The sequence below is a fragment of the Orycteropus afer genome, unplaced genomic scaffold (assembly GCF_000298275.1).
Source record: "Orycteropus afer afer isolate SDZICR_OR568_19922 unplaced genomic scaffold, OryAfe1.0 scaffold00136, whole genome shotgun sequence".
Lineage (NCBI taxonomy): Eukaryota > Metazoa > Chordata > Mammalia > Tubulidentata > Orycteropodidae > Orycteropus > Orycteropus afer.
Genome location: NW_006921723.1, coordinates 4339710 through 4360716, shown reverse-complemented (window position 1 = coordinate 4360716; position 21007 = coordinate 4339710). Strand labels below are relative to the sequence as shown.

The 21007-nt window shown below is 54.7% G+C and overlaps 2 protein-coding genes across 2 annotated transcripts; both read left to right on the top strand.

The window, feature by feature from the left end:
* On the top strand, nucleotides 1–8195 carry UBE2J2 (ubiquitin conjugating enzyme E2 J2). The gene is made up of 6 exons (XM_007945400.2): nucleotides 1–131; nucleotides 3314–3354; nucleotides 6314–6416; nucleotides 6492–6630; nucleotides 7213–7293; nucleotides 7911–8195. Exons 1-6 carry the CDS (start codon nucleotides 1–3, stop codon nucleotides 8193–8195), a joined length of 780 nt encoding a protein of 259 aa, XP_007943591.1.
* Nucleotides 8196–14815: 6620 nt separating this feature from the next.
* C1QTNF12 (C1q and TNF related 12) lies at nucleotides 14816–18519 on the top strand. The gene is made up of 8 exons (XM_007945503.1): nucleotides 14816–14986; nucleotides 16221–16337; nucleotides 16446–16557; nucleotides 16683–16834; nucleotides 17351–17459; nucleotides 17791–17881; nucleotides 18095–18173; nucleotides 18421–18519. The coding sequence occupies exons 1-8, from the start codon at nucleotides 14816–14818 to the stop codon at nucleotides 18517–18519; spliced, it is 930 nt and encodes a 309-aa protein (XP_007943694.1).
* Nucleotides 18520–21007: the final 2488 nt, after the last annotated feature.

Genomic DNA, 21007 nt, shown 5'->3' with positions numbered 1-21007 from the left:
ATGAGCAGCAACAGCAGTAAGAGAGCTCCGACGACGGCCACCCAGAGACTGAAGCAGGACTACCTTCGGATCAAGAAGGACCCAGTGCCTTATATCTGCGCTGAGCCCCTCCCTTCAAACATCCTTGAATGGTGAGGCCCTGCACCCCTGCTCTGGCTGTCAGTACCAGGCTTCTGCTACTCTTGCTGGGTGCGTTTCGTATTCCCGGTCACAGTGTAGAGAGGTGCTCGCCCTCCTCTGGTGTGAGTTGGCATTTGGAGGACTTAGTATGCTTAGTCTTCTTGGTCTTCTTTGAAGTGAATAGCATATTGCAAAAACAGCAAGGAAGCCACATGTTCTCACCTCCTCTAATCCCATAAGAGGAAGACAGGATTACCAGCAGTAACACAAGGCCTATTCCTACAAGGCCAGACATGCTGCCTCCCTCCAGCCCTTTCTCCAACTGTTCCTCCCAAAGCACCACCACCTCTCTCCTGGGTTCGATAATTCGCTGCAGTGGCCACACAGAACTCACAGATTATGGAGTTTATTAGGGAAGCACCTGACTACAATTCAAGCTCAGGAAAAACGCTCAGTCTCTCTCCCAGCCCACCGTCCCTCAGCCAACAGTCTCTCACAGTCTCTTTCCCAGCAGTGCTGGTCCCTCGGTGTCTCACTCAGTGATGCGTGTCTCTTGCGCCTCTTTCCCTGCAGCACGTGTCTCTTCCTGGGGTGCGTGTCTCTTTCGGCAGCACATCTTCCTCAACCAGCAGTCTGAGAGAGTTCTGCCTCTAGGAGGCCTCCTTTTGAGCCCGGCAGGGTGGTCAAACCAGCCAATCATAGCATCAGAACTCTAAGCACCTGAGAGAGAGTGGGCACCTCCCAGAACATTGTTTTGTGCCACTCCCAACAGAAATACTCCAGGTGGACACCTTCAGCAATCAAGAGCTCCTCAGTTGCTCATAGCAAATCCCACCTTGGAGTTTACAAACTCTTATGGGTAGAAAAGCCACACAAAGTAATTTACTACACTGCACATACAGGGGACAAAGAGAGCCTTTCCTGGAGAAAGCCATGGTTGTGGCACTGGAGGGGAGCTTTAGGGAGTGCAGGCCTCTGGTGGGCTGGGTCTCACCACTGTGGGTCAGTTCACACCTGTGGAGTTAGTACTTAGAGGAGAAACTACATTTTCGGATGACCACTGCTCCCTTGCTCCAGCCTGGCTGCCTCGCACAGAGTAAGCCTACTGGCCATCCTGCCTAGAGCATTTGTGGCCCAAGGAAGCAGGGTCTTCCATGCTAGCTCCTGGCACTGGACCAGCCTCGACCCTGCCTCTATACCTGTACTCACGTGGCCTCAAGGGCCCCTGTGCTGTGTAGATGCTTTCCTGATGGCTCCTTTGCTGGGTCAAAGTGGGGGTTACAAGAGCTGCCAAATCAGGACTTTGCCTCTGAGGACTCTTTGCACTGTAGCCAGAGTTACAGTTGATTTTGTGAGAAAGTGAGGTTGAAGTATTGAAAAATCACGTTTTCTTCGATTGAGAGGTGTTTTATGTTTTAATCTTTAAAAAACAAACTTAAATTATTTTTTAATTCTATAAAAATTCTTAATTAAGAAGAAATGTCTTTCAGGTTGGGCAGATACTTAATGATTTTGGGTTTACCTTCCTCAGTTGGCAGAGAAGGACTCAGCCCTAGAAAGGCAGAAGGGGCCCGGGTGGGCTTGGCTAGGTGTGAGTATAGCTGTTCTCCGAGCTCCCCTGCCCCCAGGTGACACAAAATCAAACGTAGGACCTAGGGCGGAGTTGGCAGATGAAGGGGTGAGTTCCACCAGTTCTTTACCTCCTCCTTGATTCATGGAACCCTCTGTGTGGGGACCTCTCCTTCCCTGTGAGTCTGTGGTTGAGGGTCCCCAAGAGCACCCCCACGTTTGCTGGTTTGTCAGGAAGCTTCTTAGGACTTAGCAGTCATCCTCATGGTGAGGAGCTGTTATAGTGAAAGGACACAGGGCAAAATCAACAAAGGAAAAAGGAACCAGGCACAGATCTTAGAGTCCTTTTCCCATGGAGTCACATAAGACACACTGATTCCCTAGCACCAGTGAACGCTACTGTCGACATGTGAAATGCTGCCAGCCAGGGGAGCCCACTAGAAACTCAGTTGGACCTAGCGTTTTTATTGGGTGCTAGTCACATAGGTACTCTCTCTGCCTGGACCTAAAATCCCACACTTTAGAAAGCAATATCCTGCATAAACCACAGCACCATGGGTCCCTCATGTTTGTGACAGTGGGGGGAACCCTCCCAAAATCCATGCTCTCAGATGCCCATTGAGAATCCATCTGGAACACAGGCCTTTCATGGGGTGGTGGTCAGGTCCATGGTATAGCAGGAAAAATACCTTTTCTAGAAGTAGATTATTTTAATCTGAGGGCCTCAGAGTAGGTGGGTCCCCTCCCTTGCTCTGTTGGGCTGTGTGTTGCTCGGTTGGTCTAGCCCAGTGGCACAGGTGTAAAAACTGCACCAGCAGATGGTACTGTCTTAGGGCCCTACTGGTGTTCCATTGGGTACATGCGTGTCCTGGGGAGAGATTACTACCTGGGGTGATTACCACAGTGACAGCTGTGTTTGGTTTTTGGGATTTAGTTTTACTTCTTTGTTCTTTTCTGTTTTGTTTGAAAGTCTGTAAACCCCAAATAACCCTTTGTGTAAGGCCCAGTTTTCAGCAAGGGAGATGGTGGAGTCCAAACACTGCTTCACCTGGTCTGAGATGTGTGGGCCCTACCTGGGGTTAGTTTTTGGCATACGTTGGCTTAGTGAAGATTGTGGGTTCTCCTGTCCCTTGTACTCAAGGACAGCTGCTTGTAGGTCCTTCCTGGCTTTTCCAGGCACATCCATGCCAGTGCCGCCAAGCCAGCCTCACCCACCTTTGTTCTTACATACATGTGCAGTAATTAAGCATGAAAAATACAAAATTCCAAGTACCTCTCAAGATAGGATTATGAAGTTTGAGATTTATTTCAGATTTTAGTAGATATTGATGGGTAGAAGAATTAGCCTCTTGGGTATTATTTTGGGAGCAGCAGTGTTTTAGGGGAACCTTAGCAACACAGGCTTGAGGTCTTGCTGTGGAGTGACCAGAACATTCAGAGGTGGCGGTCTTGTGGCACGGAGACCACTGACTTGAGGCCTGACTCCCAGCTACCTCCTATCTCTTATTCATTCAGTGTGTGTAAGTGCTTGGGTCTGGCTGGTCATGGAATGCCTAGCCTCAGAGTGTGTAGGTTCTGGAGAATTCGTCATCCCCAGATATCAAGTAATATCTCTCTTCCTCAGGCACTATGTCGTTCGAGGCCCTGAGCTGACTCCTTACGAGGGTGAGTACTCTGCTCTGGGCTAGAGAGTGAGGGGCGGTCTTATCTTTGTACTGCCTTTTGTACTTTGAGTAGACCATGCCTGCCTGGCATCTCCTGTTTGTGACAGTGTTGCTGTCTTGAATGTGTATTATTGTGACAGTTTTTCTACTCTGGATGTGTGTTAAATTGTACTTAATGGAGAGTTCACCTTAGGGTCGTTTGAGTCTACAGGTGTTTGCTCAGAGCCTGTAAGCACCCGTGCCCCACTCGGCCCCTGATATGAGGTCAGTGCTGGGGAGAACAGACTGGGGTGAGCAGTTGCAGCGCTGTGTGTCCTGCCTTCTCCAGGACTGAGATGGATGTTACAGGGGAAGAAGGGTGTGCACCCAGGGTTTGCTCTGTGCTGGTCTCTGAGCAGGTACTTTCCATCTCATGTCAGCCTCAGAGCTGAGGGTGGGCCCTGTGTAGAATGCACGTACGAGGTTCAGGAAGGCTACAGAGCCTCTTGGCAGGGGCTGCTCATCCTGGCCCTGGCAGCAGGGGGTGACGTGTCCAGTACCACCATTCTCCTGCTGCAGCAGCTGATCTGGTGGCATCTAGCACTCTTTGCCATTTAAGAAGTAGACCTTGGAGCTGCCATTTGTGAGTCTCTGCAGGCCACTGGCACATCAGTGGGGCCCAAGTCTGCCTTGGGGTTCTGGGCCCAGAGACAAGGGCTGTGGACACTGTCTAACAGGGCAGGCCCAATGCAGAGCTATCATCTGGCCAGTTCCTGGGTCCTTGCCTCAGGCGGCCAGAGCAGTAACCTCTGTGCCTCTGTGTGGGAGCACTGCCCAAGATTGCCTTTGAAGAGCACCGTTGGTGGAGAAACAGTGTGAAGACCACTGGTTTGGACCGTCAGAGGAGAGTTGTGGGGTGGTGCTCTTCCACAGGTAGAGTGCCAAACGTATCAGAATGTGATGTGCGATGTCCTTGGTGTGACAGTCTCACTTGATTCTGGGGTGACCTAGGGAAATGGAGACACAAGACTGGAGAGTCTCAATGGGTGGTGTCCTGGCATCCTTGAAACTATTGACCACTGGGTAGATGGAGCATGGCAGCTGATGTGGGCTTATGGGGAGGGGCTGTTTCTCTTGAGATCTCATAGACAAGGCTGAGACAGGACGTGAGACAGGTTTCAGGAAAGCTTGTACAGTAGACAGAAAGGCTTATTAAATGCAAGCACAGCCTTCACAAATGTGAACAGACAACAAGCAGGAACAGTGGTTTCTGGTAGCAGGGAACTACTTAAGAATAGCCTCTAATTCTTGTGGTTTTTGGTGTTTTCCAAATAAGTAAAACTCAAAAAAACTACTGCCATCAAGTCAGGTCCAATCAATAGTGATCCCTCCTTGGGTTTCCGAGGCAGTATCACTATGGAAGTAGATTGCCCAACCTTCCTTCTGAGGAGTGGCTAGTGGGTTTGAACCACCAGCCTTCTGGTTAGCAGTCAGATGCTTTAGGCACTACACCATCAGAACTCCCTCCAAATAAGTAGTGAATATCCAGATAAGTAGTGAACATTTATTAGTTTTCTAACCAGACAACCCCTTCCAAACCACCACCACATTAGCCAGGGTATTGATGGCTGAGGTGCTGTTGGAGGTGAGTTTTGACACCTGGATGGACACACACACACACAAAACACACACATGGTCACAAGTCACACATGGGAATGGGTATACATACACACAGTTGGGCATGTGTGTATACATATACATGCACACGCACATACCCTTGTGCACATGGGTACACATGTACTTGTGTACACCCCACACAGGTTGCTAGGGAGCCCTTGCTATTTATGGAGCATGGCCTTGCCATGCTGGACTGGCGGTGGGTCTGCATTTGGACAAGCTCCAGGTGCCGCCCATGTGCAGCGGGGGGGTGTGGCCTGGAGTGGCAGCAGGGTTCTGACCTGGGAGCTAGTCATGCTGAGTAGTGAGCTGGGATCTGGGTTGATTTTTGGGTAACACTGACAGGACTTGCTGAGGGATTGGGTGTAATGTAGGGCAGAGTCATGGACAATGACAGTTGAGACTAAACCAGGTCTGGGGAGGCATCAGCAGTGCATCTTGGATGTCATGGGGCCTATTGGGTGTCTAGGGCAATGCTGAATAGGTGGTTCTCCTGGGACTCTGGTGTTTGGGGGGTATGTGTTGGGGGCAGATGTCCGGGGTGGAGATGCGGGTCAGTGGGATATGATCTACAGCCATGAGGCACAGAGACCCCAGGAGAGTGAAACAGAGTGGGGGCTGACCAAGAGGAGGAAGAGGCCAGGCAGGTGAAGGCATTGTGGCAGCTGAGTAAGTAGAGCTCACAGCCTACCGAGATGGGGCAGTAGTGAGGGTATCCAGAGGTAGGCAGAGGCCTCACTGGGTGACTGGGGAGCACTGAAGGAGAGCTCTGAGGGAGTTCTCAGGGGAGAGTGGCTGTCATGGGTGGGGGCTGTGTGCCCCCAGCCTGGTTGGTGGAGGAGGAGGGGCTTCTGGGTTGGAGCCTTAAATCTGGGGGGTGGGGTGCACCCCAGGGAGGGGCTCCACTGTGAGGTGAATAGGAGGGCTACAGTTGAAGAACCTCTAGATGGCCTCTTCTGCATGAGGGGGAGGTACATGGAGGGGGAGTTGGAGGGAAGAAGAGGGAATAGTAGCTGTGGGGGTCTGCTTGGGGTTGATGTCCTCCCCATGATGCCAGCACCACATGGGGCTGGTTTTACAGGACGGGGGCTGTGCTGTGAGCAGTGTGGTGTGCAGGTGGGCATTGGAGTGGGTACCAGGGAATGACAAGTGTGGGCTGGACCTGTATGCCATGTGTGGACATGTTGGGGTGGGGGGGTTGAGGTCTGAGTTGGGAGGCTGAAGGGAAGATGTGGGAGGGTGATGGGGAGGTATGGCCTTGGGGTACGAGGGCAGTGATAGGCTCTTTCCTCTGTTTCATGCAGGTGGCTACTATCATGGAAAACTAATCTTCCCCCGAGAGTTTCCCTTTAAGCCTCCTAGTATTTATATGATAACCCCCAATGGAAGATTTAAATGTAACACGAGGTAAGGTGCCCTGGGCTGAGCTTCCTGCGGTGGAGCCAGGTGCTCTTGCCCCTGCTGAGCCACTATTCTCTGCAGGCTGTGTCTCTCTATCACCGATTTCCACCCTGACACGTGGAACCCAGCGTGGTCTGTCTCGACCATCCTCACGGGACTCCTCAGCTTCATGGTAGAGAAGGGCCCCACGCTGGGCAGCATCGAGACCTCAGACTTCACGGTGAGGAGGTGCCCTTGCAGGGGGTCTGTGGAGGCTCTTTGTGTTTCTGACACATAGCTGTACCTCTGTAGCAAGCAGGCGGCTGCTGGAGGAAGTCCCCATATCCTCAATACTTGGTCCCACCTTTAAAGACTTGACACACCTTAACCCTCTCTTGCCCTGGGACCCTTGCTGCACTGACCACATTGACTTACCTGCTCAGCTCCAGGTAGAGCTCCAGGAGTGGGGGAGGGGTGAGCCAGTCTCAGTGGAGTGGCTGTGGCAGTGGTCACCTCCAGAGTCATGCATGTCACTCAGACTGAGCATGTTGAGGTGGTAGCACCTATTTCCTTTCTAAGAGTTTATGTTTTTATTTCTTGTGTTTTTTAAAATGGGCATCAGGTTTAATGTCAATAATTGACAGTGATGAAAAGATGAGTAAGTCTTTCTTTGTATGCCTGAGTCAGTGTGTTGTGAAGAGTGGGCTGCTTTCCGTGCTTGCTGCTCTACAAGGACAGCAGCCCTCGGCTTGGAGACAACCTGCTTTTAGTTTTGAGAGTTGAAATGAGCTTTCAAGCTGGTCTTTCCCCTACTCTTTTTCAGAAAAGACAACTGGCTGCACAGAGCTTAACATTCAACCTAAAAGACAAAGTCTTCTGTGAACTGTTTCCCGAGGTTGTAGAGGTGAGGGCCTCTCCCTAGATGCTTCATATTTGCTGCTTTGTATGCATGTCCCCAAGCTGCAGATGCTCAGGGGCTCCAATGCACTGGGGACTGCTCCACCAGGTGTTTGCTTCAGGCTGGTGGGAACATGGGTGACAGGCTGATAGAAGAGAGGCAAGTGGGACAGTTGTGTGCAGATGGAGGACCTGGGCAGTGGGATGGAGCTAGGCAAGGGAGGAAGTAGGGGCAGGACCTGTCCTGGTGTATCTGCCAAGGCTCTGAATGAATGGGGAGGGGAGAGGGGCAGGCAGCATGAGATGCAGTTTGACACTTCCAGGTCTTGGCATGGAGGCTGTGGTGGGGAGGCTGGGCTATGTGATGGTCAAGGCCTTGGCTCAGGGCCTTGGCAGTTGAGCCTTACTGGGTTCGTTGACCATGGAGAGACCATTTGGTGGCCTCACCTATGGGATGGGGTTAAGAGTGCTAGCTGCCTCATAGGACCAGATCAGAATAAATGTGGCGATTGGGACAGTGTGACGCATAGACTGTGCTGTTCACACCTAAGGGAGGATGAAGCACTTCTCTCAACCCCTAGGCAGCTTGCTTTTTAAGACCGATACCTTTCTCCTCTCTCTCAGGAAATAAAACAGAAGCAGAAAGCTCAGGACGAGCTCAGTAGCAGGCCCCCGACCCTGCCCCTGCCCGACGTAGTCCCCGATGGTGAAGCCCACCTCGGCCAGCACGGGGCCCCACTGCTCAATGGGCATGCACCAGCAGCTGGGCTGAACCCCCCAGGGCTGCAGCAGGCCAACCGCCATCACGGACTCCTGGGGGGTGCGCTGGCGAACTTGTTTGTCATTGTGGGGTTTGCTGCCTTTGCCTACACAGTCAAGTATGTGCTGCGGAGCATAGCGCAGGAGTGACAGCACAGCGATGTCCGCGGGGCAGCCAGGCCAGGTGAGGACAGCAGCAGGGCCGTGCAGGCGGGCAGAAGTGCAGCTGGGCACGGTGCCTCGCCTGATTCCCACGTTTAGCTCTTTAAAACCCGGAAAAGGAGGACAAAACCGAAGGGCACTTGGAGGAGGCAGAGCGATTCCGTGAAGTCCTCTTCTCCCAGCGGTATCATCAAGGTCGGGGCCGCGGAGCTGCTTGGAGTGCGTCCGACTCATGGCGCCATCCGACACGCGGGCCGTCACGCTTTGATTTTTATAGCACATTTCCTGTTTTGTCTTTGGACTTGTTTTAGTAAACATGTTTTTCATTTTATTAGATTTGGTCACTTAAAAATATAAATCTCAAAGCCTATCAAGTACTCTGTGTATACCTTAGTCCAGTGGGTCATTCTGATCGATGGCCTCATGGAAGGCTCATGTCCCCCCGTCCTCTGTGTCCTGCCAGTTCCCCTGGGTATCCCGTATCCCTCTGTGTCCTCTTATTTCTGCATGTGTTTTCACGTCTCCCTGGTATCCTCACATCCCCTGCGTCCCCCAGCCTTGGTGCCACTCTTCAGTTGATGCTACGAAGGAGAAAGCCCTCTATCTGCTATGCTGGGTGGTGAGCTTAGTGCTGGGAAGCATTTACCAAATGGTGTCTTCATGGGATTGGGGGCTGGGGGCCCAGTCACCCTTGGGAACGCCCATGACAGACACCAGCTGGCACCCAGGGTGACCTTGCTGTATTCAGGTAGTGAGACCAATCTTCTGGGAGAGAGTTCTCTCTGCACAGGAGCTGCTATAAGGAGCTGTCACTTTGACCACCAGGGGTCGTCATTCCCCAAGGAACACATTTTGTCCAGTGTTTACTGAAGCCAGAGAGAAAACCCTGTCCAAGAGCTGCCTTTGTCTTGGCTGCCGCAGCCTTGCCTCTTTGTCCATCCTCATGGCCAGGACTCCTCCCGGGGTGATCCACAGAGCCTCTTTTCTGAACCTTGTTTGCTGCAGTCCAGGAAGAGCCCTGAAAAAGACAGGGAGGTTGGGCTGGGCTGTATCTACCTGGCAGGGAGGTCAGGATGGGGGCTTTTAGCACCAGGCAGTAAGACGGGCATGGGCTGTGAGCACCAGGTGAAGATATGGGGTGTAGGCTCTGTCTGCCCATGGCCTGAGGAACCCTGGGCTGCATCATAACAGCACCTTTGTAGAAGGTCTCACCTGAGGTAAGTGAGTGAGAGTCTTCAAGATGGTGGACATGGAAGGGCAGCCACTGTCTATAAATCATTGACTTTCTTTGGGTTTTGATCAGTTTATTTTAAATTGCTCTATAATTTACCACTTGTGTGTATTTAACGTGGTCTTACGAAAGGAATCGTTAGATCTTTGTTCCTGACTTTGCTTTGTTTGTCTATGTGTTTCACGGCTCTTGGCTGCCTGTGTAGCTTTGAAAGCCCTAAGGCCCTTTGTGGGCCCGGGATGGGCGCGACCTGCCCATAGCACTCAGAGCACACAGGGCCTTGGTGCCCTCCATCCTGCTGTCCTGCACAGGGTGCTGTTCCCGTAGAGTGGCGTGGCCTCCCAGGGCCTTCTTGAGCCTCTGTGGTAACCAACAGGAAGTCAGGATTAGTGGGCACTGCGTGGTCAGGGGCTACACTCACTCTGCTGTGTGGAGCTTCAAGGTGGCTGCTGCAGTGGTTGAGGCTCTGCCAGGGGCCCCTTCTGCCTGCCCCCCAGCCTTGCTTGAGCAGCTTCTGTGGTGTCAAGTGAGTGCATATTTCCTAAGACTCAAAGCAGAATGCTGAGCAGGTGGGGCTCAAGTACCTGTAGGTGTTCCTTTCCTGGGTGTAGGTCTCTAGTTCAAGCTTTGGGTCCTTAGGGGTGGGGATTTCCTGCACTAGCAGAGCCTTGGAACACATGCTTGTGGCCACATGCTATCCTCAGTGACCAACAGGGCCTCGTCCATCTCATCAGAACAAGTACTCACCTGTTCACGGTAGCAAAGAGTTAGAAGCAACCCAAGTGCCCATCAACAGAAGAATGGATGACTAAACTATGGTATACACACATAATGAAATACTGTGCAACACTAAAGAATAATGTAGAAACTGCAAAACACCACATAACATGGATGAACTTAGAGGATATGCTGAGTGAAGTAAGTCATTCATAAAAGGACAAATACTGTATTCACTTGTGAAAAAAGAAAGGTTTGTATATGGAAGGAAGCTTTCTTTGTTGGTTAGCGGGGAGGGGGTGGGGAGGAAACAGAATGCTGCTAAATAGCATACGAGTGAAATATGTATGGACTCACCTGACCCCATAGAAGCTGCTCAAGCAAGGTTGTGTGTGTAGGGGGGGTGGGCAGGGAGGAGCCCTGGCAGAACCTCACCCACTGCAATATACCAAAAGCAAGTGGCCAACACAAAAACACTACGGAAAAGGAAGACGTGCACAAGAGATAGAGACAACAAAGACATCCTTTTCATATATAATACTGCATTATCGGTGATGACAAACATTACAGGTAAATAGATGGGTAGACAGGCTGAATGATCAGGTATGTCTAGGCAAAAGGGAATATACCCATGAACATACCTAAGGTTGGCAGGCGATATTTCTACATACATATTTGTGCTGTAAGAATGTCCATATAATTGGAACTAATGGGGTGAAGTTAGGATAACTTAGGTGCAATCAGCCACCCTGATGGAGTGAGTTGTTGGACTTGTGGGCTTGGTACCATGGTCACAGGTTGTCAAGCTCAGTTGGAATAATATATTACACAAAAACATTGTTCTAAATCCTACTTTGGTGAGTATTGATGGATGTCTTAAAAACTTGCAAGAAATGTACCAAATGTGAGTGACCCATATGGCAGCACTGAGGATGAGAAACACATAGGTACATGGGAGGTACGAGCAATAAATATGAACCCTTTTGTACATACAGTACTGTGTTGTCAGTGAAGGCTAACATGGGTATATGGGTGAATAGATGGGTGGACAGGCTGAATGATTAGGTATGTCTATGAAATGGGGAGTGTATCCAAGAACATATATAGGGTTGGCAGACAGTGGTCCTATAAGTATATGTGAATGATCAGAATTCCCAGGTGTATAGTAGAGCTGACAAGGGGCAAGGATGTGGTCACTCCTTGGTCAGCCAGCTACCCAGAGGGACCGAGTAGTTGAACCTGCGGGCTTGGGACCATAGTCGCGGGGGACATAAAGCTCAATTGGCATAACATACTATACAAAACATTGTTCCACCTCCTACTTTGGCAAGTAGCGACTGGGATCTTAAAAGCTAGCAAGCTGCTATCTAGATGCAATGATGGGTCTCTCATCCAGAGCAAAGAAAATTGAAGAAAACCAAAATTCATGGAAGCAATTAGTCCTAGCGACTGGTACACCATCTGATCCTCAGCCTATATGACTATGAGATCAGAAGAACTAGATGGTGCCCAGCTACCACTGTCATCCACTTGGAAGGGGATCTGTGTAGGAGATCCTTGATAGAACAATGTGGAACAAAACTCAAAATCATTTGGAGAGAAAAAAAAGGGGGGGGTGGACCAGGTTTGCTGATCCGATAGAGCCTGGTGGAACCACTGAGACTATGGTCCCTAGCTGCCCTTCAGATCTGGAATTGAACCCACACTTGTGGTTTCCAGCCAAACAAAAGACAGGCATATGAGTTGAACATTTACCTCAAGTAGATACACTCCTTGGAGAGATCATGGGAGAAAGGGCTGCTTATGCACAGGGAGACAGCTCAGGGGGCAGGAGTGCATGGAGGGATGGACACAGGGAAGAGGTAACTATGGGTAGGAAGTGGGAGGGGAGCTGTTGCATTGTGGTAAACTGTGGTCAATGTCATGAGACAGAGTATATGTGAACCGCTGTATGGAAAGTGAATTTGCTCTGTAAACCTTCACCCAAATCACAATTAAAAAAAAAAAAAAAACACCTTGCAAGAGACCATCTAGATGCAGCAATGGGTCTCTCCTCATCCAGAGCAAAGAAGGATGAAGAAAACCAAAGATGTGGAAACAATTAATCCAGGGGACTAGTGGACCATGAGAACTTCAACCTATGTGACCATGAGACCAGAAGAACTTGATGGTGCCTGGCTTCTGCCATCAACCACTCGAAAGGGATCAGAGCAGGAGATCCTGGATAGAGTGGGAGAACAATGTGGAGCAAAAGTCAAGCATAAAAAAAGACCAGGCTCACTGGTGTGATAGAGCTTGGTGAGACCCCAGAGACTATGGCCCTAGTTAACCTTAAGGTCTGAAGTTGAACTCACTCCCGTGGCTTCCAGCCAAACAATAGGCAGGCATAGAGGGTGAACATTTACATCAGGTAGATACACTCCTTAGAATGAGCAATCATGGGAGAACAGAAGGAAGGGCAGTGTATACACAGGGAGATAGCTCAGGGGGCAGGAATGCATAGGAAAAAGGACACAGGGAAAAGGTAACCCATAGGGAGGAAGTGGGAAGACATCTGTTATATTATGGGGATTGCAGTCGATGTTACGAAACAAAATGAGTAATGAATTGCTATATGGGAAATGAATTTGCTCTGTAAACTTTCACCTAAATCACAATAAAAATGAAAAAGAAAAACTACTCGTGGACCCATACCCTCCACTGTGGTGGGGAGTCCCTTCCTGTGGTTTGTAGGCCTGCCAGGATTCTGTTGTGCAGAGTTAAGGTGGTAATGTCCCCCTTGGGTGCTCTAGTGCTGTTCCCAGAGAAGCTGTTCCCTTGGTGTGTACCTGTGGACATGTGGAGCTGGTATGGGTGGTGATGAAAGCATTCTGGGAAGAAGTGGAACTCATATGCCAGCCAGGATTGAGGACTTAACTCCAGCAGGTCCAGCTGTGAGGCTATGTGGGACAGTCTCCCCTGTGTGCACTGGCCACTGTCAGAGTCAAGGGCCACAGCCATGCAATGTTTGTGTGGACTACAGCCATGGCCCTTCTCTGGCCACAGTTTGCACTCTTCAGAGGTGTCCATGGGAGCCCACGCAGACGTGCCAGCCCAGCCAGCACACTGTGCCCCTCAATGGCACTATCCCCAATGGCCAGGAGCTATTCAACTCCTCCAAGGTAGTCATGGACTGGGTGCATGTAGCCTCTGAAGGGTGCTGGTCACTGTGGCCGCCACTTCCTGTAGCACTGTTGGACTGGAGAGGGTCTTTAGGCAGGAGCCCCCTCCTCCCTTTCAGTCAGTGGAGAGGGAGGCTTCCCAGCAGGGTTGCATTAACCCTTTGAAGCCCGAAGCCCAGCATGCCCAGAGCAACCTGCTGCAGGGGATGGTGGCTATAGGTGCCACTGGCAGCAGGGATCCTGCAGAAGTGTCTGAGGCTGGCCCAGGTTAGCCTTCAAGATCTCCATGGAATGGCCAGTCCCCACAGGACCCCTTGACAGCCCAGTGGTCTCCTGTCCCACTCCCTGCATCCAGAGATTATGCAGAGGGTCCCCCATGGGCTGCCCAATGGCCCATGCTCTCTCCTTGAACACTGCCCCAGGCCAGGTGTCTGTACAGGGGCCTTGCTTGCCCAGGAAGGCATCCTCTGACCAGGTACAACCACGGGGAGGAGGGATCTGGGGGACTCCTCCCCTGTCCTGCCTGCATCAAGGTGGCAAGAGGCTGAGACAGCAGGCTGGGGTGAGGGTAGTGAGATCTGGGGACCAGCCTGGCCATCCGCTCATGGGCTCTAAGTGAGTCAGTTTTCTTAGTGGAGGTGTGGTGCCCAGGGTCACCCAGGTGGGGCACTTGCCAAGAGGGGCCGTGACACAGGCCGGGACCCTAGGGTCTGTGCCAGGGGCCAGGAAGGCTCTAGAAAGCCTGCAGTGGGGTGTTGCAGGGTCAGGGCTCCTGAGGCTGATGGCTCTATGGCACCCTGTGGCTGCCAGGGCAAGGGGTTATCATCATGTCATCAATGGCACTCAACATGGGCAGGGGAGGGGGGCGGGAAGCTCATATTATTAGCAAATTGGACCTTAGAGCTTGGTGGGTGGGGGCAGGGCAGGTTAAATGTTGTTGACCACGCCCAGGTCCCAGGCTGAGTAGGACCCTCCAGCAGAGGTGGGGGGCAGGGCTGTTCTTAAAGGATAAGAAGGGAGGGCCTGGGGGAGCAGAGGTGCAGCCCCTTTCCCTCAGCCACCACCCAACTGCAGGTCAGTGAGGAGGGTCCCTGGTCCCCGCCCCTCACAGGCGCCTCTGGGGCGGCCTGGGGGCGGTGGCGGCTGACAGATCATCAGCGCGTGAGCCCTCCTCCTCTCCTCGGAGCCCGCCAGGTTTGGGAGGGAGCAGAGGATTTATTTGGCGGGTGGAGCGGGTAGGGCAGTTTACGGAGAGGAGTCTGGGTTGGCGTGGCCAGGGCAAACCTGCTCAACTGAGGGGACCTTGGGCACCACAGGGACAGGAGTCTTGAAAGCTGTGCCATCTCTGTGCAGACATGCAAGGGCGCCCAGGGACCTCGCCCAAACGCAGGGGCTCCAGGCACCCGGTGCTGCAGCCGCCGCGGCCCTGAGCAGACTAGGTTCCAGGTCTCAGCGCCGCACTGAGTACCAGACACTGTCCGTGTCAGGAGCCACAGGCCATGCAGAGCTGGGCATGGGCCGTGGCTATGGCCCTCTTCTGGACACAACTCATGCTCCTTGGGGGTGTTGGGGCCCGGCGGGAGCCCAAGAGGCCACGGCAGCCCGGCCAGCGCACCGTGTCCCTCAATGCCACCATCCCCAACAGCCAGGAGCTACTCAGCTCCCCCAAGGTAGGCACGGGCTGGGCACACGTGGCCTCTGAGAGGCGCTAGCCACTGTGGCCACCCCTTCCTGCAGCCCTGTTGGACTGGGGAGGGCCTTCAGGCAGGGAGCCCCCTCCTCCCTTGCAGCCTATGGGGAGGGGGGCTTCCCAGCAGGGCTGCATTAACCCTTTGAAGCCCCAGGCCTGGGATGCCCAGGGCAACCTGCTGCTTGTGTGTGGGGGGGTGGGGCATGGTGGCCTCAGGTATGATTGTGAATGTGATGGGTGGTGGGGAGAGATCCTGGGCAGCCTTCTAAGTGGGTCACCAGACCCGATGTGGGGAATCTGAGGCTGAAGATGCCTCAGCCAGCCTGCCCCTTGCTTCCTAGTGGTCCTCAAGCTGACCTCAACCAGCTTGCTCATGAGGGAGGCCCCCTGACTGTGGCCCTGCACCCACCCTTTGGGTACCAAATGCCAGGGCTGCTTGATCTCTTTGAGACAAGAGCCCACATTTTTCCCAACCCTGGGCCTCTGCCTTTTGCACTGGGGTCTCCTGAGGGGGTCTTGGCACTGCCCCTAGTAGCATGGGCCTCAGGGTGCCTGGCAGGCCCTGGCCAGCCCTGGCAGCCTTTGATCCCACCTGCGCCGCCTCCCTGGGCGTCTCCATGGCGGCCTGCCCAGCCTCTCGGCCCACGCGACCCATCGGGCCTGAGGCCACGTTTTCCAGACGGGCAGGCCTAGGAGGGTCAGGTTGAGGAGGGTCAGGGCTTTGGGCTGCAGTGGAGTCCTTGGGCCTGGTCTCCAGTCTGTCACCCCAGGGAGGGACAGGGGCTCCCATGTGGGTCCATGAATAGCAGATCCCCTGCCCTGCCCTGCCATGGCCCTTGGTGGGGGCTGCCCTTTTCGGTCTATCTGAGGAGGGTGCACTAGGCCATGTAATGTTGGGGTGCTCTAGACTGGCCCTCCCAGGCATGGGCACCAGTTCTTCCTATCCTCTGCCCCCTCCAGGCCCTTGGGTCCCCCTGAGTTCTGAGGAGTAGGGCCAGCAGGAGCCCTCCATCCCTCAGCCAGGGCCCAGGCAAGAACAGGACCCAAAGGCCATGTCAGGGGCTTCATGGACAGGCTGAGAGCCACAGATGCCTGGTCAGGAACACTGGTCCTGCCCTACCTATAGGGCACCCAGTGATGCTGCTTGGCATCTGGGACAGCCAGGCGCCCCCCTTGGCTGCGACACTATATTAGACCAACCCCCTACCCCATAGCCACCTGAGGCCTCAGGGCCTGAGTTCTCAGATGCCCACATGACATGGCTGAACTTCGTGCGGAGGCCAGATGACGGGGCGGTGAAGAAACGGTGCCGCTCCAGGGATAAAAAGCTGGTGAGTACCAGCCCAGCACCGCCCTCCTGACCCTGACTCTCCCAGACCCTCTGGGGTCTATCATGCCCCTCATCCCTGGCAATCATGCTCTCTTCTCCCTGCCCCCAGCGAGGCCTCTCAGGCCCCCCAGGGCCTCCTGGCCCCCCTGGTCCCCCAGGGCCTCCCGGTGCTGAAATCACCCAGGAGGCCCTTCTTCAGGAGTTTCGGGAGATGCTGAAAGGTAAGGCCACTGCTGCCCTTCCCTGCCCCTCCCCCTCTCCCAGAGCCTGGGGGGCCAGATGCCCTCGCTGACCTGTGCTGACCCTATGCTGACCCACTCTGGCCTCCTGTGCCTTGTCCTCACAGAGGCCACTGAGCTCCGGTTCTTGGGGCTGCTGGGCCCACTGCTGCCTGAGGGAGCAGGTGGGCGGCTGGTTGCCGAGGCCTTCCACTGCCAGCTGAAGGGCCCCGTGCTGGTGGACAAAAAGACATTGATGGAGCTGCAAGGCTTCCAGGCTGTAAGGGGGGAACTTGGTGGCAGTCCAGGGGAGCAGGGGGTGGCTAGGGTGAGAGGGCTCGGGCAGAGTCTGAGATGGTTGTCCGTCGGACGAGGGGTGTGGGGTGTGTCAGTGCCAGGCATGGAAAGTGAGGATGGCCCAGATTAGGGTTAGAGACCCTGTGTATGAAGACCACCCACCTTACCAGGACTGGGGAAGGGTCCAGGTGGTAGCTAGGAGACAGCTAACCCCTGTGGGGGCTGCTCAGGGCCTGTCTGTCCCGTTGGTGTCCCGATCCTGTGCCATGGCCCAGTGTGCATGGACACCTTGCCAGTCCCCTCTTGTCTTCTCACTAGACCAAGAACTGAAGGACAGGAGCCTGGGGTCTGAGGAACTGGGGTGTAGGGTGAGGTCCAGGCCTGGAACCTGAGGGACTAAGATATGGGGTAAGGGCTAGGCCTGAAGCCCAGGGGCCAAGGGACTGGGATTAGGGGTCAAGGCCAGGCCTGGAGCTGTGCTAATGCCCTTCCCTCATAGCCCACGGCCCAGGGTTCCTTCCTTCGGGGCTCAGGCCTGAGCCTGGCTTCAGGGCGTTTCACAGCCCCAGTGTCTGCCATCTTCCAGTTCTCCGCCATCCTGCACGTGGGTGAGTGGGAGGAGCAAGAGGCAGGGGGTGAATGGGACGGTCTCTTCAAGGAGTCCTGCTTGGGGAAGTAGGACAGGGTACAGGAGTCCTGCTTGGGGGAGGGAGCATGGATAGGGTTCTCCTTTAAGGGGGTCCCGCTCAGCGAGGTACGTGTGGGATGGAGCACAGGGGTCCTCCTTGGTGTGCTCTGCCCTTGGCCTCATGCCCATCCTCCCTAACCCTTGCAATCATTCCCGGGCTGGGTCCCAAGTGATGTGCCCTGAAGCCCCCACCCCGTTCCCCATCTGCACCCCTCCCTGGGGGGCCGCTGCAGACTGGGCCATCTCTGCAGACCTCAGTGAGCTGAAGGGCAGGCCCCAGCTTCGGGCAAGGGATACAGTCCGTGTGCTCATCTGCATTGAGTCCCTGTGCCACCGCCACACGTGAGTGATGTCACCCAAGTGCCTCTTGGACCAGGTGCTGGGCTGAGTCAGCCCTCGGTGGGGCCCAGGGCAGGGTTGATTCTGTGGGTCAGGGGGTCCAGGCCCGAAGCAGGATGGGTCCTCAGGACCAAGGTGGATTCAGTCCTTTGGGGATGGTCTAGGTCCAGGGTGGCTGCCATGCCCTCCCCTGTGTCCCTGCTTTGTCCTGTCTAGATCCCTGGAGGCAGTCTCAGGCCTGGAGAGCAACAGCAGGGTCCTCACAGTGCATGTGCAAGGGCTGCTGCAGCTGCAGGTGAGCAGGTGAGGGTCCTGAGGCCCGGGGCAGTGGGCTGCTCTCCCCAGCACCTGCGTGCTTTGGCTTTGACCTTGCATGAGTGGGCCCTTGGGCAGCCCCCCACTCCCTAACAAACACACACATACACACACACACACACACAGAGAATGTCCTGCATGGGACATTCTTTAGGTGTGTTTAGGCACAATTGGGGTGACTTCTTGGCCCCCCGGCACTTGTGACATTATGGGGTGGTCACCCCCAGGCTGGGCAATCGGCCTCCATCTTCGTGGACAATGGCTCCGGGGCTGCCCTCACCATCCAGAGCAGCTCCAGCTTCTCAGGCCTGCTCCTGGGCATGTGAGTGCACAGGGGCAGCTGGAGGAGGAGGAAGAGCTACCACGTCACCCTGCTGTCCTCGCCCCATACCCGTAGTCCTGACAATAAAGAGTAGGTGGCTTGAGCCCCCATCACCCTTGTTGCTGCCTGGTTATTTCTCCACTCTCTGGGCCCACACAGCCATGGGGGACTGGGGGACCTGCTTGTCCAGGGTCCACACCAATTGCTGGAGGCAGTTTGCTGCTGGGCTTGGATGGAGGACTCAGTGCCCCCATGGTCCCCTCAGCCTGGGAACCGGTCCCCAGAGCCAGCACTAGAAGCCTCAGGGTCAACCAGCAGGGAGATGGCTTGATGTGACTCACTGCTCCTGTACTTGGGGTACGGGATGTGTGTGTGTGTGCATATCTGAAACACAGGGGGTGGGGATGCACCCATACCTGGGGTGCAGATGGTAAGTTTGGGAGTGTACCTGCATGTGTGGCACAGTGAGTAATGGGGGAGCCCTTGGGAAGGTTAGGGTACAGGCCTGGGTCATCACGAATTGGCGGCAGGTGCAGGCAGCAAGTGTGCCTGGCTGTATGTGTGGGGCTGGGTGGGACAGGGATGACAGGCCACTGCCGCAGGCTTGTGTAGACCCAATGCCACAGAGTCCTGTGGGTTTGGTACTCCCACCTTCCCCCCGCCCCCTCCTGGCTCCAAAAAATCCAGACAAAGAATGTAAATTGCCCACAAGGCCGTCCAGTGGTCTCTAGCTGCTGAGATAACATCTCTGGTTGGCACCTGTGTTCCCAGGCAGGCGGCATTGGGCTTGGGGGATCTCAGAGGTGAAGATGGAGCTGTTGGTAGTAGGAGGGTCTGGAGACCTAGTTTCCAGTCAGCCTCTCTTCGTCCTGGGGGTGCATGGATGCAGAGGGGCTGAGGGGCCAGGAAGGGGTTGGGAGATAGACTGGAGCTGTTATCCTGCCATGTGCTGGGAGCATAGGAGGGCCCTCCCCAGATAAGCAGCTGAGTAATGAGACTGCTGACTGAGCCAAACCTTAGGCTGTGCAGGTCAGACGCTGGTCCATGCAAAGGACAAACTTACCCACTGATCTCTCCTAGCTCCCTCCCTTCTTCTGGGGGCTGCCTGGAGGGCAGTTCTGCTTCACAGTGACAGCTGCTACCCCTTGGTCTGGATGAGGGTGTTCTAGCAGCCTCCAAGGGGTCAGGGACACCATGGAGCATGTGAGTGGGAGGGGCAGGAGGGAGTCAGAAGATTGGGAAGGGATGACAAACTTGCCATTCCCAATTTCAGCGTCCCGTTGTGATCACAGGCACCCAGGCCAGACAGAGGAATTAGGCACAGACCTGGGGGCCCATGCCTTGGTGTGGTGTGGGATCCTAGGCTCAGAGCCCCCTCTGTACCCCATCAGTGAGAAGGGAGCAGGACCACATCCCTCACAGAAGGGGACACAGGCTGTACCCAGGAGGTCCTGCCCAGGGCATCCTGCAAAGTCTGGGGGCTGAGGTCAGTGGTGGAGGCAGGGCAGAGCCGGGGCTTGGTGGCAAGTGGGGGCACAGATGGGTGTGAGAAGGGGCTGTAAGGTGGGGGAGGTGCCTGGGGTAAAGAAGGAGCTGAGGGTGGGATTGGCCATGGGGAGCACACTCTCCTGGATGGCATTGGATGGGAGCATGGACCCCAGGCGGCAGACACCCAGTTTTGAAGCATCAGGGTTTCCAGGGCTCCTTGTGCCTGATGGTGGCCCCTTGCTCACCCAAGGTCAGCCCCACCCTCCAGGAGCCAGCAGTCAGGACTCTTAGGGGACTTCCCTGGTGGTCCCTCCACATCAGCCATCCCCACTTGGCCCGGCTTAGGGTGGGGTGGTGGTGGAACTTTGCCTCCTGGGGAGGTTGAGGTGCCAGGGACAGGGACTCAGAGCAGCATAGGTGCAGAGCTGGCACAGACTGAGGTGGAGATAGATGGAGCCGTGGCGGAGATGCGGGGGCAGCCCAGTGCCTGTGTGCCAGGACCAGCACAGAGAGTCTGCTATCCCTGTCTGCCTCCTCTTCCTCCCCTTGCACTGCCCTCCCAATCAGGGTCATTAGCCACTTAGCAGTTGATCTCCTGGAATGTCTTGTGTCTGCTGAGTCCCTGCAGGGGTGGGGAGCGGCTGGGTGGGCCTGTCTGGGCAATTGTTGCAGACCCAGACCCAGTCTCAGGCCAGCCCTGTATGGTCAACCCTGGGGACATAACCCCATCCTTCAGTGCAACTGGGGGCCAGCTGCCACCTCCAGTCTCCCCCAGACCCACCTAGCTCTGCCCTCAGCTCTGCCCTAGGCCCAGCTTCCAGATCTTTCTATCTTTGCCTCACCTCCTCCTCCAGCCCTGACCCAAACTCTAGTGTTAGATCCCTCAGGGATGTAGTTGGGGTCTGGAGCCCTTTAAGAGGGGTTCTGGGCCCTGGAGGTGGGTGGAGGATGCCAAACACACCCACCCAGCCTGAGTAGGGGGCCTACCCACCAATGGGCTGGGT

Bases quoted from the DNA above. Each gene is read 5' to 3' on its own strand.
- UBE2J2 (XM_007945400.2), top strand. From the start codon at position 1: ATGAGCAGCAACAGCAGTAAGAGAGCTCCGACGACGGCCACCCAGAGA. The intron at 3,355-6,313 runs GTGAGTACTCTG...TGTTTCATGCAG, and splicing joins TGAGCTGACTCCTTACGAGG to GTGGCTACTATCATGGAAAA. The intron at 7,294-7,910 runs GTGAGGGCCTCT...CCTCTCTCTCAG, and splicing joins TGTTTCCCGAGGTTGTAGAG to GAAATAAAACAGAAGCAGAA.
- C1QTNF12 (XM_007945503.1), top strand. From the start codon at position 14,816: ATGCAGAGCTGGGCATGGGCCGTGGCTATGGCCCTCTTCTGGACACAA. The intron at 16,338-16,445 runs GTGAGTACCAGC...CCCTGCCCCCAG, and splicing joins GCTCCAGGGATAAAAAGCTG to CGAGGCCTCTCAGGCCCCCC. The intron at 18,174-18,420 runs GTGAGCAGGTGA...GGTCACCCCCAG, and splicing joins AAGGGCTGCTGCAGCTGCAG to GCTGGGCAATCGGCCTCCAT.